Source organism: Stenella coeruleoalba (genome assembly GCF_951394435.1).
Source record: "Stenella coeruleoalba genome assembly, chromosome: 8".
Taxonomy (NCBI): Eukaryota; Metazoa; Chordata; class Mammalia; order Artiodactyla; family Delphinidae; genus Stenella; species Stenella coeruleoalba.
The window spans coordinates 50,525,022-50,540,895 of record NC_137154.1 but is presented as its reverse complement, the minus strand read 5'-3'; the positions used below and the strand labels follow the sequence as shown (position 1 = coordinate 50,540,895).

Sequence of the window (15,874 nt, the reverse complement as noted above, 5' to 3'; positions counted from 1 at the left end):
ATCTGTGAAAGAGACACCTACATCACAAGGTGGTTGGGAGGAACAAGATACTGGATAGAAGGCACAGGGCCTGACGCAGCTCAGTAACGGTGGCTACTGGAAGCTTTGGTCTTTCTGGCCGTGAATCCCAGGAGGCGGGAGAATGGCCTTGGCAGACCTAGGCAGCTGGTGACTCCTGGTGGCCGCTGGGAGCCAGGGCATGAGGGCCAGACCTTCAGCAGTCTTAGATTCAAAAGATCCTGGACTCCTAGAGTCTTTGACTGTTAGACTTGCTGAGTCCTCAAATAAGAGAATTTAGTCACTTATGAACATTCCCTGAGGCTTTCTCTGGCTGAGGCCTGATCCCAGGGAATACTTTGCTCCCATCCTGGCCTCTTCCAAGAGCTTCCTGACTGAGATGGAGGGAGGCAGACACAAACGGGGGTGGGGGTGGGGCACAGAGATGGAGGAGGCTCCTAGCCAGCCTGGCAGGTCAGGAGAGGCTCAGGGATCCTGAAGGACAAATTTGAATTAGGAGTTGGGAGGGAAGAACATTCTGGGCAGAGAGAAAATCACACGCAAGACACATTCAGAGTAGCAACAAAGTGAAGATGCAGCTGAGGCCAGCAGGCCACATCCTGAGGGTAAGGAGTTTCTCTGCAGGCAGTGCAGAACTTCAAAGGGTTGGACGTATGACCACAACACCTTAGAAAGTCACTCTGGCCATGGCAAGGAGGGAACTAGGTGGAGACAGCAGGTCGAGGACAAGGTGGCCTGCAGTGGCAGCAGGAATGGAAAGGAGAGTTAGACGCAACAGCCCCACGCCTTGGTGCCCAAGAAGTGGGGTGTGAGGGGAAGAGACGCTTATGACAGGGATAGATGATGCCTAGGAGGCAGCTGGGTATGTCACCCATAGCTCAGGGGACAGCTGGGCCGAGGGCAGTGAGTGAGCTGGGATCAGCAGAGTGTAGATTTGGGTATTCAGCCAACACTTAAACAGCCTTTGTCACGTGCCAGGAACTTTACAAATACTGATGCATCGAGTCCTTCCAACAGTCTTTGAGGTAGATACTGCTATTTTCCCATTTTACACAGGAGGAAACTATGGCACAAAGACATTAAGTAACTTGCTCAAAATCATTCTGCTACTAAATAGCAGAGCAGAGATTCAAACCCAGACAGTCTAGCTGCAGAGTCCTGGCTCTTAGCTCTCTCCTGCCCATCCTGGAAATAGTCTGCAAAACGCTGGGACTCAGGAGAGACACTGTAAGGTAATAAAGGAGGCTGAGAGTTCTAGAGTAAAGCCTTGAATCTCAACTGCGCGGACCCCCCAGAGGTCAGCCCCTATCACTCAGGGACAGAAGTCCCCTTCAACACCTGGTGACTGGCAATGGCCGTCCCACTGACCCTCCTCCACGCCCCAGGTTGGGGAAGGGAATGGGAGTGCCCAGGTTCCACCCTATTGGGTCTGCCATGTACTCCAGATGCTTGTTGTGTGGCTTAAATCTGATGCTGATGTAAGCGAGGCCCAGGCCCAGCCCACGGATGTCCTCCCCGCCACACAAGGGGTCTGCCTCTGGGGCAAGAATGCGGCCCCGGTCTAAAGGCAGGCCTGTTGTACCGAGTACTTGACATCACTCTGGTTTTTCAGGATCCTTTCCACAGGGCCCCTCTTGGCTGTCTCCCCTGCTCCCTCCTCAGAATTCACACGGCCCCTCCTCAGCCTCGGTCTACTCTGGGTGTCTGAAACAGAAGGGCCCAAGGACCAGGACCAGCTTAGACCGAGGATGAAATTTCCACTGCTCCAAAAGCCACTGTCCTTTGCTGCCTCTGGGCCTTTCTTCATGCTGTCAGCACAGAAGGCGGGCCAGCTCTGCCCAGCTCTGTGCGGGGGGGGGGAGGAAAGGGAGCCCAGCCTGGGTCTCCCTGAGCCTCCACCCAAAGGCTTCCCTGTTCCCTGAATGCTGCAAAGAGGCAAGCAGACGCCAGTTTAAATGTAATTTTTTTCCACTTTTGCCAGAGATAAAAAAACAATACAGTAATCCCCCCCAACCCACACTTTGTTTTTAAACAAACAGGCCAGGTCCTGCCAGGCCTTCTTACCCACTAAATGCCACCCCCTTCCCTGCACCCCTACTGGCCCTGGAGCCTCTGGGGCAGTGGGAAGCTGTCCTCCAGCTTCAGGCTTTGGACTAGAGCTCCAGCTCAGGCAGGGGAGTCGTGGCACTAGTGCCAGAGCACAACCTTCCTGGCTTGGTCCACGCTCACCACGTGGCTCCCAGAGTAGCACCAGGCCACGGCATTGACGGCAGCGCTGAGGAGAGGGAGAGGCAGGCTTCAGGGGGCGTCCACTGCTGGGCTCTGCCCCTCATTACTGGACCTGGGCATTTTGAAGCCCTCTCTGAGCCCATCTCCTCACCTGTAAAATGGGCTCAGAGGGCTGTGGTGAGAGCAGACCCAGGTGCACATGGGAAGACACCTTGTGAACTATGAAGGGCTCAGGTTGGGGGGCAGGGAATGGAAGGTATGGGACAAGGGCTGGGGTTTCCAGGATGCCCAGCATGTCAGGACCTGGAATCAGCTTAGCAGGACTGGGGCAGGGCCGGGGGTGGGGTACTGGGGCTGGGGTGGGCAGGTGGGTGGGCAGTGGCCGTGCTCACCAATGGGGTCCCCGAAGGCTACTCTCCAGTTTCCCAGTGTCTACATCCCAGATGTAAAGAGCTCCATCCCAGGAACCTGCCAGTGCGTAGCTTCTGTCTGGGCTGCAGGGGCCACAGCACAGCCAGAGAGAGGAGATTAGAGGTAAGGACACAGACACAGACAGATGGGACACACTCAGGCATGGGTGCTGTGCTCTCATGGACACACCTGAACACAGCTTTGGTCCAGTCAGAACCGCACCTGAAGCCATCAGCCCTGAGAACAGACAGGGTCGGGTCAGGATGGAGGTGGCTCAGCCAGGAACTTACGGAGCTTCCTCTCTCCGGCAAGGGCTTGGCCACCTCACCAGGCCCTGATCCAGAGGGGCCTCCAGGGAGGGCCCCCCGCTGACGGGCCTTTTACAGGGGACAAGGCCCGGCTGCCACAGCCAAAGCCACAGGATCAGTGGGCACAAAGCAGGTACCTGAACACCTGGCGGACGTTGCTGACACGCAGGTCGATGACCTTGAGCGTGTCGTCTCGGGAACAGCTGAGCAGATGCAGCTGGTCGTGGCTGAGGCTCAGGGAGGTGACCCGGCCCTGCACAGGGATGACCTGGGTGCAGCGGGGTCCCCTGAGGAGCAGGGACAAAGGCGAGGATGAGCAGCAGCCACCCTGACAAGGTGCTCCTGACAGACTAACGAAGTCCAGAGGCCCCCCCTGGTCTCAGGCCACTAAGGCCAAGGCTGACAACTAACCTCCCCCTGCAGCCAGCCCCTTCCATCAGGAACTTACTAAACCCTTGGGTCACTAAAATAAGTGCTGGGGGTGGGGGCGGGGAAGCAATGCAAGTCTGTCTTTAAATATGTGAAAGAGAGTGCAAAGGGTTTCAAAAGGCAATCTCTGCAGATGAGTAAGAAGCAGCCTGAGGCAGGCCTGGCACTGGCTCTGGCACTGGTTCCAGCACTGGCTTTTATAAACCATTCAAGCCTAATGCTGGGCTCTTAGGCTCAGAAAACAATATAACTTTTGTTCCTTTTGACTAAAAAGTGGTGATTATATGGGAAAAAAGAGATTCTCCATCTTGGTTGGCAAGACCCAGGCAGGGTCCCTTGGTTGGACCGAGGGCCAATAAGAAGGAGACAGGTCTCCAAGGGCAGCTGAGCCTTCAAGGGGCCGAGCCCAGCACAGAGGCCACCAGAGCCTCGCTTCCCCAAGGTACCCTCAGCAGCTCCATGGCTAGAAAAAGGAAGAGAATACAGAAGCCCTGCCCCCACCTCCACTACCCACAGCCTGCGCCTATCACCTGCTGTCCCAGAAGCGGATCTTCTGGTCATTGTGACCACTAATGATGACATGGTCCCCACACACCACATCGTTACAGTAGGAAAGGACATTGATGGTCCTGGAACCTAGGGACCAAGGAGTAGAGCCCCAGCCTCAGAGAAGGGTTATCAGGAGCCAACCCACTGGATGTATGGAGAAGCTGAGGCCCAGAAGCCCCAGAGGTAAGGTGTCCTCCCAAAACTATAACCCAGGTCCCCTGTTTCCCAGCCCAAAGCCTGAGGTCACCTAGAAACCAGGGAAAGCATCATCGATGGGGGGACAGAAGAGGGGCCTTGGGAGGTTTCATCCCAAATGCCTGTAAATCTTGAAGCCACTCCCAGAGAGCAGGCTGAGGTCCCCCATAGCCTGGCAGGGTCCTGGCCGTTGGGAAAGGGGAGGGTTGGGCCTCACAGTAGGCTCGGCCGAGGTCCCACTCCTTCACTGTCCGGTCCCGGCTCCCGGTCACCGCCTGATGCATCGTTAGCTTGAATTTGGCAGCTGTTACCTTGTCTGTGTGTCCAGATAGTGTCTCCTGCCACCATCCCAGATATGCATCAAGGGTATGGCCAAGACCCCATAACAAACCCCTCCAGGCCCAAGGCATGACCCCTGACCCCCAGGCTGCCTCCCCAGTCAGGCCTCACCTTGGACTGTGCCTCCCCAACCTTCCAAAGCTGGGCGGCCTTATTGTAAGTAGCTGCCAGTACCTGGGAGCCCTGGGGAGATAGGAGGGGAAAGGATAGGTCCTGAACCTGGGCCTGGCCAGAGGCAACTGCAGGCCAGAGAGCTAGGGTCAGGGCTGCCTCAGAGCTTCCCCCAGCCCAGGTCACCCAGGTAGGCAGGGGAGAATCGAGGCCCAGGGAGGAGGATTGTGTAGGAGCTCTAGGATACCCGTGATGTTCCCTCAGGCCCCAAAGCCCCCACCTGCCCAGTGTGGAAACTGGGGGAGGGACATCCTATGCCCCCCAGGTCCTCTCACCGAGGGGTCAAAGTCCACACTGGTGATGCTGCCGCCAGCTCCTTCAAGGGTCTGGTTGGCCTCCAGGCGCCCTGGGGGGACCAGGAGAAGGGACAAGTGAAGTGAAGTCACTAATCTCACGAAACAGAGGAGCCTGGACTGTGAGTGGGAAGATGAATCTCTCCTAAATTAGAGAACAGAAGTGCTGGGCCTGTTCTTGGGGGAGCGGCCAGGGTTGGGGGGTGGGTGGGGGGTCTAGCTGGAGGCTGCACCTTCCTGAACTGCCAGCAGAGGGCCCCGGGGGGCTGCAGGTCATCTCGCGGATGTCTGGAAAAGACCAGAGAGAAGGGACTGTCCCTAGGTCACACGGCAAGCCAGAGCCAGGCCAGCTGGAGACTCACCTCCTCCAGGAAGCCTCTGGGAGCCAGCTCTCACTCCCCAGTACACCCCCCGCTACAGAACACAGAGTAGATAGCTAACATCTGCCTCACGACTGAGTTCTGAGGGCTCAGTGGCACTAGAAGAGGAGGTGGCCTGGTGGGGGGGCCCAAGGGACCTGCTCCTCAAGGGCCTGTCCCTGTAGAACCTCGTGACATGGTGCCTCCACCACCCCAACAGGGACCATCTGAGCTCAGCCCTCCCCACCCCGCAGGCCTCGACTTCAGGAAGTGGGAGGCTCTGCCCTTCTTAGGAGCAGTGAGCCCAGAACTCTTGCCGCTGCCCACAAGAATGTCCCAGGTGAGGAAACGCAAAGACTCAAGACCCTTCCCACCAAGGAGCAAGCTGAAGGTGAGGCTGGCCTGTGGGCAGGGACCCTCACCTCCCACGACATTCCAGAGGAGGATGAGGCGGTCAGCCCCTCCAGTGGCCAGGAGGCTGCTACTGGGGCCAAAACGAACAGCATTGACCTCGGAGAGGTGGGCATCCTGTGGGGAAAAGGGGAGGTCGGTGCCCCTGGTCCTTGCCACACACACCTCTTTGCTCACGCGCACAGCTCTCTGTCACGCATTCTTGCACACATCAGGTCTCTGTTCGAACACTGAGTTTCAAACTCAGCCCCACCAGGGCTCATCACCTCTGACTGGACCCCTGCAGCAGCCTCCCGCCATGTTCCCAATACTCCACTACCTGGCCTCCTGGTCTCCCGGCCTCCTGTCTCTCCCTCATTATAAAATGCCGAAGGGCTCCCACCACAAGCTGTGGGAGGAAAACTCCTGCTCCCAGTGAGGGGCCCATCCTTGCTTCCCCAGCCTCCTTGGACCACTCCTGGGACCTGCACTCCCATATCGTACCCCATGCACTTGGCCCAGCTCCTCCTTACCAGCACATCCTGAGCTCGGGTAGGAAGTCGGGCGGCCACACACACAGGGATGCTCTGGTATCGCTGCTCAGGGGCTCCCCCAACTGAGTGGCCTCTCCTCTTCTTGAAACTGCAGGAGGGGGTCAGGAGGGCATTCAGCAAGGCCTCTGACACGGGAGCCTCGAGCTCTCCTGAAGCAGCAACAACAGGAAGCAGACACGGAAGGCAGCAGAACATGGCCAGGAGGTGCAGCAGGCATGGTCCCCACCAGCCTCTGACCCAGGAGTCAATGTGGAGACAGTAGGGGCACCAAGACAGGCACACAGGCAGGGCAGGGTTGGTGGTGGATGCAGAGAAACCTCGGAGCAGGGTTTCAGTCCTGGCCTGGCCACTGCTTGGCACTGTGACCCTGAACGAATCCCTGACATTTCTGAACCTCCATTTCCCAAATGAGTAGTAGCTCCTTTCTGGCCTCAGGCTGGAGCTTTTGGTCCCCTGTGATGACCCAGGATGAGGGCCAGAGCCTGGAAGATAGCCAGGCAGGGGCTGGGAATGAGGCCATGCACCCAGCTCCTGCCTCTGGGACTCAGCAGAGACTCACACACAGAGTGCTGGGCAACATACGGAAGGACACACTGAGACACATACACAGCCCAAGCCTGGGCTCCAGGAGCCTGACACACGCATCCAAGGGGCCCAGCACCTTCACACACATGTTGGTGCACACACACACTTACTCCAGAAGCCCCTTCACCACATCCACACAGCGGGACAACGTCAGGGAGGTGGCGGAGGCAGACCTGGGGCAGAATTGAGAGAGATGTGCTAAGGGACTGGCCGGTGGCTGTGCAGACAGCAGTCATTCATCCCTACACTCTTGAGCCTGGACAAGAACTTTGCTCCTCCAAGGCCAGGAGAGCACGATGACCCAGAGGAGTCCCAGGAAGATGGAGGAAGGGAGGGATTTGGAATGAAGTCTCCCAGTTTCACCATGATGGTTAAGACCTGCCTCACCACCCAAGTGCCCCCCAACAAAATTTCATGGGAGGCTGAGCTGGGGCCTATGGAAGGGGGTGAAGGTGCCCCCAGGCTGAGAAAGCACAAGGCTGGGAGCAGGGGCTGGGAAACCTAGATCCCAAAAATACCCAGGAGATCATGTGTCCTGAGATGACCTGGCCCGCCAGGGCTAAGGCTTTGGGGACTGCATCTCATGCCCCTCCCCAGGGTTCCTTCACTACCCTGAGGCCTGGACACCAGCGACCTGCAAGAGAAGGCTGCAGGGGCTTCCCTGGTGGTGCAGTGGTTAAGAATCCGCCTGCCAATGCAGGGGACATGGGTTCAAGCCCTGGTCTGGGAAGATCCCACATGCCACAGAGCAACTAAGCCCGTGTGCCACAACTACCGAGCCTGCGCTCTAGAGCTCGTGAGCCACAACTACTGAGCCTGCGTGCCACAACTACTGAAGCCCGCGCGCCTGGAGCCTGTGCTCCACAACAAGAGAAGCCACCGCAATGAGAAGCCCACGCACCGCAACGAAGAGTAGCCCCCACTCGCCGCAACTAGAGAAAACCCGCGTGCAGCAACGAAGACCCAATGCAGCCAAAAATAAATATTTTAAAAATTTAAAAAAATGAAAGGACTGGAGGAGAGCTTACAGGCTGGGGAATGCGGGGAGGGCAGTCTCAATGCCAGGCAAATCAAGACAGACAGGGCAGACTGGGGGTGAGGGGCATCCAAGGACTGAAGCCTCAATCAGGTCCCACCCATATGAGCTCCCATCTACACATGCTTCACAGGCATTCAGGTACGCTTACCTAAGCTTGTACACACATATGCTCTGACGTCCCTGTGTATGCACACACATGCCTGTGACAGCTGAACCCTGGACCTTGCCAACAGGTTCCCTCCTGGTCACACCCTTTCACCAGCCTGACATCCCACCCCCAGAGCTCTGGTCCTGGTAAGGAGAAAAAGGGGGTGAGGACAGAGGTTGGGGTCCCGGAGGCGGCACTGACCCTAAGTGGCTCCAGGCACTGGAGGTCAGAGCTGTCCTGGGGTCCAAGCTGTACCCCAGTCTCTTCTCAAGCCCCCTCTCAACCCAAGAGCTGGCCCAAGGTCCTAGAGGAAGACTCTGGGATGGGACCCAGCTCAGAGCTGTGGGACAGTGCTCACCTGAAGGGCCTCTTCCATTTCTCACCAGCCTCACTCTCCAGGAACGCTGGCTCAGCTGCCAGAGCCAGAGTGTCTGCTTCCTCTCTGATCCCATCGCCTAATGTGTCTGGGCTCCTGGGGGAGAGAATTAAGCTCAGAATGGCTAAGGGACCAGGCCAGCCCCTCCGCGCCACGGTGAGGATGTGCAGACCCAGAGATGAGGGTGTTCCTGTGGACGCACGTGTGGCAGGCACAGGTGCTGGCTCCTACGACCACACGTGTCTGCACGTGTCCTGGGCTCGTTCTGCCTGGGGGCCTCGGCACCGCGGCTGTGCACACTTGCAGTAAGGTGCACCGGTGGCCGCAGGCAGGTGGGGGCGGGGTAGAACTGTAGCGGCCACGGGGCAGAGCCCGCGGCAGAGCCTCGGCAGGCAGGTCTCAGGCGCATCCTCATTCTTACTCGCTTATGCTCACTGTCCGCTTGGCTGCCTTCTTCAGCTCCTGGGACACCCGCGCCTGTTTGGCCCTGGGACAGAAAAACCTCCTGAGAGTCGGGTCGCTCCCGTGCCCGGAAGGCGGGGCCGGCCCCTCCCCGGCAGGCCACGCCACCACTCACGTCCCCGAAGGGCGGGCCCAGCGCTCTCACCTCTCGCGGCGCTCGTTGCGCAGGTTGCGCTCGGCTGCGGCGCGCGCTTTGCGCCGCACCAGCCGATCCAGCAGGTCGCGTGCCTCCTCCTCGAGCCTGCGCAGAGCCGCCTCCTGGTGCCCGACGTGCACGCGCAGCGCCTCATAGGCCGCCCGCTGTGCCGCGTTCAGCGCGCGCCGCGCATCCACCTGTCCCTCCTCCTTCTCCCGCGCCTCCTGCAGCTGCGCCACGCGGGCCTCCAGAGCTGCCAGCCTGGAGAACGCGGAGAACCTCCATCACCGCCCTGGGGAACCAGTCTTGGAGCTGGGACAAACTTGCCCCTGGCCACGCGGCCAGCCGGCCGGCTAAGCCACGTCTCCGACCAAGCCTTCGCAGTCCTGCAGTTCCTGGCCTCTGCGACCAGCCACAGGCCTGGGGGACGTTTGAGGACGTGGGAAAGCTGTCGGGCCCTTCCGGAGACCCGCGGGGTGACCCTGTCCCCTCCCCCTGGCAGTGATGGCCCCAAGCCTCCCCAAGGTGCGCGGGGGGGGGGACCCCTCTCGCACCGCCCGCGCCTCACCTGCTTTGCCGCTCCCCCAGCTGTGACTCCAGGGTGCCCAGGGCTGCGCTCTTCTCCACCACCTGGTAGGCCATCTGCAGCGGCGGAGGGGCCGGACAGGTAGGCATGGGTGCCTCTGGGCAGGGCCTCCAGCCCCTCTCTGGCCGAGAGGCTAGTAGGACGGGGTCTGCCTCTCCTCTCACCCGCCCCCTAGCTCAAGAGAAAGCTGAGGCGCAGACAGGCGTTGCACCAAGCACAGGAATGCACTGCTGTTTCAGGGATCAACGGAAGGGCCTTAGGCTCTGAAGCCTAACACCCGAGTTTCAATTCTGGCAGTGCCACTTATATTCTCTGTGACCCGGGGTAGTCATTTAACTGCTCTAAACCAGCTCTGTTTCTTCACCTGTCCAGTGGGAATGGTTGTGCTTACCTCACTGGGTAACACGGAATTACTATAAGGAACAGTATCTCAAATAATGATGATTGGTTCTATAGCACTTAAGTGTGCTAGGTCTTATTCCAAGCACTCTACAGTATTAACTCTTTTAATCCGGTAGGAACTGCCATTCTCCCCCATTTTACACATGAGGACATTGACACAGAGAGGTTCAGTGTCTTGCCCAAAGTCACACAGCAGAACTGAGATCTGAACCCAGGCCACCTAACATGCTCCAAGTAAAGCGCTGGGGTATAGGAAGGGTTCAAGGGATGTGTGTTCTTTTCCCCACCTCTCCAAGCCCTGGCCTACCCAAGCGTAGATCCCAGAGAGCAAGAAGGAGCTCTGAGCAGAGGCACACAGGCTAACAGGAATGGACTGTGGGAGCGCCAGGCCCAGACTGAATACCAGAGCTGCCCCCAGCCCCAGAGTGGGGGTGAGCGTCATCTCATCTGTCCCCCGCCCCACTGAACAGTCCTTCATCTGAGAGCCAAGAGCTGGGGAAACCACAGAACTGAGGGGTCAGTGGGTCCGGGGCACGAACCCATATCCCCTGCATCGGCAGGCGGACTCTCAACCACTGCGCCACCAGGGAAGCCCTGGAGATCATTTTTATTATTAAAATATATTACTCTGGGCTTCTGGGCTTCCCTGGTGGCGCAGTGGATGCAGGGGATACGGGTTCGTGCCCCGGTCCGGGAGGATCCCACATGCCGCGGAGTGGCTGGGCCCGTGAGCCATGGCCGCTGAGCCTGCGCGTCTGGAGCCTGTGCTCCACAACGGGAGAGGCCACAACAGTGAGAGGCCCGCGTACAGCCAAAAAAAAAAAAAAAAAAAATCACTCTGAGTAGAGAATGGAGAATGGATGGGGGTGCCAAAAGAGGAGTGGTCCAGCAAGGAATGAGAGTAACTTGGACCAGGCAGACAGGGCACAAAAAATGGAAGTTGATGGATTTGGAGGCAGGATCCATGAGCTGGTGACTAGCTCAGGATGGAAGGCTGCTAGGGGTTAGAGGTGTCCCTGGGTTTCCAGCCTGGTGACTACCAGTGGAGGGGGGGATGATCTATCTCATTTATCACCTAGTCTACAAATATTCAGTAGCATGGACTGTGGAGACAGGCCCCAGGGATACAATGGAGGCAAACCAAAGGCATCCCAGTTCTCGGGGTTCTCACAGCCCAGAAGGGGGCTCAGATTTTGAGAATCACCTCTCAAATGTAGAGTTGCAACTACAACAGGGGCTCTGAGGGAGAGGCTACCACTAGGTTCATAGCCCCAAATACACATTAGTTGAGCAAGGGACTTGGCATGTGGTAACTAGGTAGGTGCTTACTGGCCCCTCAGCCTCCTCCAGTGGACTGGAAGCTCCATGGGGCCAGGTCCTGTTTACTGCTGCATTGCCTATGCCTTGGATATAGTGACTGTCAATAAATATTTGTTGAAAGAATGAATGGAGATCACAGAAAGGGGATTTGTGCGGGAGGGAGTTCAAATCCTCGCTCCAGCTCTCTAAGCTTTCGTTTCCTCTGAAATATAAAGTTGCAGAGGATTAGCTGAAGTAACGCTTAGCCCAGCGTTCTCAACGTGGTGTTGGCCATATAATCACAGGGGCGATGGTTAGTCTGATTTTAGGCGTGAAGTCCAAAAAGCAGCTGAGCAAGAGAGTCTGGAGCTCATAAGAGAAGGCTGAGCTAGAGATGGGTCTGGGAGTTAGCAAACAGAAAGTCCTTAGGAGTCAGTTAACCCACCCAAGCTCCAAAGAACACCCACATCTGAAGGGAGGGAGTTAAAAAGGAGGGAAAGTAGCCAGAGAAGGAAGTTCAGAAGTAACAGCTACATAAGTGAGAGGAAAACCAGGAGAGTGTGGTGAACCAGAAGCCAAGAGACACCATGGTGCAGGGGCGGGGGGAAGCAGTGGCAGGTGGAGTGAGCACACCCTGCCATGGAGATGGACCACCTTACTTTTGGTCTGCAAATGTGTATTGAGTGTCAGCTGGTACTGGGCCCTGAGGTTTGCAGGGCAAGTGGTGAGCAGAGCAGGCTGGACCATCCAGAAGGGGGAACAGAGGCTGCCTGTTTCCTGCATCCCTCACACACCCCTCCCTGAGCTCTCACTGCACTTCCTCCCGCTGCTGTTGGAGCCCACTTCATCCTGGGCTGCCAGGGCCAAGCTAGAGAGCACTCTGACCCCTGTCTGGCCTCAAGGCACTGGACTTTGGAATCTCCCTCACTTGCTGACTCCCTTGGATGACATGTCCCAGCCCCAGAGTCCTGGATCCTGGGCCCACCCCATTCTCTCTCAGCCCCCTGCCCAGCCTACCTCTCCACACAGCAGCCGGAGCCCCTCCTCTTCCTCTTGCCACTTCACCCTCAGAGCTGCTGGTGATGGGACTCCGTCTGAGTCAGGCTCTGACTCCTCCTCCCTGTCAACCAATCAGAGAGCGGTGTTCATTGTCCCTCCATTCAGCCAGAGGATACACACGAACAGTCTGAAACCAGAGCCGTGAACTTTTTCCTGAGGAAGGTGGGAGCCAGAAAGTCAGTACAGGAAAGAGCAAGTCTCCAGAAACTAGAGCTGCCCGGGAACGTCTGCTCTTGGATTCCCCCAGGCCTGGAGTTCCCAGGCCAGGACCCCCCTCAAGAAGCACCTCCCAACTCTGAGCCCCAACCCATTCCTGGTTCTCATCTTCGCTCCCTCTTTGGAATAGGTGGCATTGTGCCCTTTCTGTAGGCATCAGGTGGCAAACAGAAAAAGACAGAGGTGTGTGGGCGTGGGAGGACAAATGCAGAGAGACGGACATTCTGAGCAGCTGGCCCGGGGGGAAGGCTGGAGAGCCTGCCTCCCCCTCCCCTGGGCAGCAGCCAAGGGCCAATGAGGTGCCTGGGAGAGAATGAACCCCGCATAGCCACTGGGGGCAGGGCCCAGGCACAGGAAGCCCATTGTGACCACAAATACAAACACTCACCAGCCGCCCTGGTGGAGAGCCCGAGTGACATCGGTGGGCTCTGGCTGCAGCTTCTCTGAGAACTGGGCCAGCAGCTCCGCTTTCTCTAGGAGACGGTTATCTGTGGGTGCAAAAAGGTGAGCCTGGAGCACAGACAGACTCTTTCCAGGAGACTCTAGGCATACAAGTTACCTCTCTGGCTGGGAGGGCTGCAGGAGCCGAGGGATGCAGAATGGGGAGCTACTGGCAGGCTGGGCTCTGCCCTTGCCTGAGGGGTGTCTGTGCAGCTCCATCAGGACCTCCAGCCCTTGCACACCCTCTAAGAGCATAGCCCCCAGGCCCTCCCAGGAGAAGACTTGCTCTCCCAGGGACACAGAAGGACAACCACTGCAGGGGAAGGAGATGGCTGGGTACTGCCTGCTGAGGTTCTCAAGGGAAGTAAGGGGCCAGGGGTTGATACCCAGGGCGGGGCCTGTCCCCAGAGAGCGATGAAACAAACTGAGCTCCACTAGCCTGTGGTCTTTGGCAAGATACTTCCCTTCCAGGGGCTCTTTCTGGGCTAAAAAACAACCCTGACTTCCCCAGGGTTGGTGTAAGGCTTCCCCAAGGCCAGAACAGAAAGTCCTTGAGTTTGGTAGTTTCTGCTACAGACCCTGGAATACAGCCTCTCCACCCCCACCCATGGTCACTTCCTCTTTTCTCACCAGGCCCAGGTAGGGTAGAGATGGTAAGCCCAGGCCTAACTCCTCAGCTCCTTTCCCTATTCCTGTCCGCTACCAGTCACCTAGGTCACCTAGGTCGGTCACCTAGGTTGCTGGCCTTGTTCTCACACAAAACCCCACCCCAACCCTCAGGGAATTGCTCTGCCCCACCCTCACCCCCAGCAAATCTAAAGAAGATGCCATTTTGTCCAGTTTATGAGTGAGAAATAGGAGGCTTAGGGGTATGACCTGCCCAAGACCACAGAGAAGACTGGACTTCCAGTGTCTCTGAGTTCAGCCCTCCAGGATCACTCCAGTCCCACAGATTTGCAGCTCCCAGGGGATGGGGGTGACTCCCTCAAATTGGACTGTTCCATTGTCCATCAGAGCAGTGGAGAAGTGAGGCTGCCTAGAGGCAGGGGGCTGGCCTCATATACCTGAACGGAGAGGACCTGCAGCCCAGAAGGCTGCAAAGAAATCTCCCAGGACAAGAGCAACAAATTCAGTTGTGGGGCTGTGGGGAGATGGTTAAGCAGCAGCCAAGATTAGGACCAGTGATGGAGCTGGAGGGACTGTGATTAGACTTTTAACCCCCAAACATACAATCTCAGATGACCAGAGGTGCTACACACAGGTGCACACCTGTTCATCCTGGCTCGAACTGCCATACCCCTTCCTGACCAGCTCCGCAGAAACACTATGAGAATCTGACTTCCCCAGGCTCAGCCACCTCCCTCCGCAGCCTGAATCCCCCTGCTTCTCCCTCAGGCTGGGGTTGGTTGGGCACAGAGATGCTCCAAAAACCTGAGCCAGGATCACCTATCAGTGGCAGAGCCTCAGACTCTGAACTGCCTCCCTAGAGATTCAGAGTTTAAAAGTAGCTGCTCTGGACAGCCCCGAGATCTTTCACTGTGCTTATGGGGACCAAATGGACTGACCAGGCTCTACCCCGGGGACGGCCCAAGAAGGGTAAGTCTAAAAGACCCTAAAAATCCAACATTCGCTTATGAAGCCGTGCACAGGAAGCCCAGCCGCTGGAAGGCAGAGCCAGGCCCAGAGGGGCGAGCAATAGCAGGGGCACTAGGAGGGAGCTCCGTCCCGGAGGGGGCTCTGAGCAGAGCCTGGACGGGAAAGGGCAGGAACGCTGGCTAGTCGGAGATAGCGCGTAAGAGACAGCGAGTCCAGCAAGCCCCAGGCTTCGGAGGCGAAAAGGCGTCGGGGCACTTGGGTCACAGACGGAGGGGCCAGACAAATGCTTCCCCGCGCCGGAGCCCTATGCCCTCGACGGCCCCGGGACGCACTGCACTCACAGGCCGGCACCAGCTCCAGGAAGAGGGCCTTTTGCGTTCGGTCTCGCTGTCGAAGCTGCCGCACGATGTGGCGTTTCCAGCGGGCGGCGGGGACGCCGGGGTCGCTGGGCCCCGCCATGGCCGCCCTCTCCCGCCTGCACCGCGCGCTCCCCCCGCCCAAGGAGGCGCGGCCGGGCAGGGGCGGGGCTCCAAGGGGACTCCGTGACGTCAGGGGGCGGGCAGCGGCGGGGAATCCCCGGATTGTACTAAGAGTGGTCTTGGGGGGGAGAACGGAACGAAAATGTGGGGGGGAACCGCCCCAGGCTCTAGACCACCCGGATCCCACAAAAACTCTCACATGAGTGGGGTCTCCTATCGCTGTCGGGGCAGAGAGCGAGGAGCGAGGTCGGAGCCTCCGGGGCGGCTTCCCCCTCGCCTGTTGGCGCGCTCCGCAGGCGGGGCCTCCGGAGCCTGTGTTCCTTAACCCCACCGCGCCCCGACTGAAGTCAACAGTAACAGACACTCTGGACCAGGCGGTTCTCTAAACCGGGCACCTGGAGACCCCCCCTCTCACACCCGGACCCTGCCCTCGAGTCCTTCAAGATCGGTGAGGGGAGACGACACAGACATAAGGCAGACAATGTATGACAGCGAGATAAGAAAGCACGGAAGAGGAAGGGACTGAAGGGAGGAGGCCCTGCTTTGCGGAGGTGATGGCACTGAGTTGGGTCGTAAGGGAGGCAATAGGCATTGGCCAGGAGGAGAGAGAAACGGATTCCAGGCAGCTGGAAGAACAAATGCAGAGGTTCGAGGGCATAAAAACTTCCAGCAGATTCGAGCCTGGAAGGACGGGAGGCAGAACTGCCCTTGTGGGGAGCAAGGTTTTAGGGTCCAGTTCGTCGCAGAAAATTTAGGACCTTGAGAGTGAAGGAGTGCAGCTGATTTCATCCAGCAAACCCCTGGC

At 58.1% G+C, this 15,874-nt stretch overlaps 1 protein-coding gene across 2 annotated transcripts; it reads right to left on the bottom strand.

The window, feature by feature from the left end:
- Positions 1 to 456: 456 nt before the first annotated feature.
- Positions 457 to 15,109, bottom strand: ATG16L2 (autophagy related 16 like 2). Of its 2 annotated transcripts, XM_079928906.1 has the most exons (18): positions 14,932 to 15,109; positions 12,942 to 13,041; positions 12,296 to 12,398; positions 9,560 to 9,633; positions 9,001 to 9,252; positions 8,815 to 8,880; positions 8,376 to 8,489; positions 6,941 to 7,003; positions 6,225 to 6,333; positions 5,724 to 5,829; positions 4,925 to 4,995; positions 4,590 to 4,661; positions 4,357 to 4,477; positions 3,926 to 4,031; positions 3,104 to 3,253; positions 2,848 to 2,895; positions 2,640 to 2,741; positions 457 to 2,293 (listed from the first exon to the last, which is right to left on the bottom strand). In XM_079928906.1, exons 1-18 carry the CDS (start codon positions 15,047 to 15,049, stop codon positions 2,206 to 2,208), a joined length of 1,863 nt encoding a protein of 620 aa, XP_079785032.1. In that variant the 5' UTR covers positions 15,050 to 15,109; the 3' UTR covers positions 457 to 2,205. The 2 variants fall into 2 exon arrangements, with proteins under 2 accessions (XP_079785032.1, XP_079785033.1); XM_079928907.1 differs by lacking the exon at positions 6,941 to 7,003.
- Positions 15,110 to 15,874: the final 765 nt, after the last annotated feature.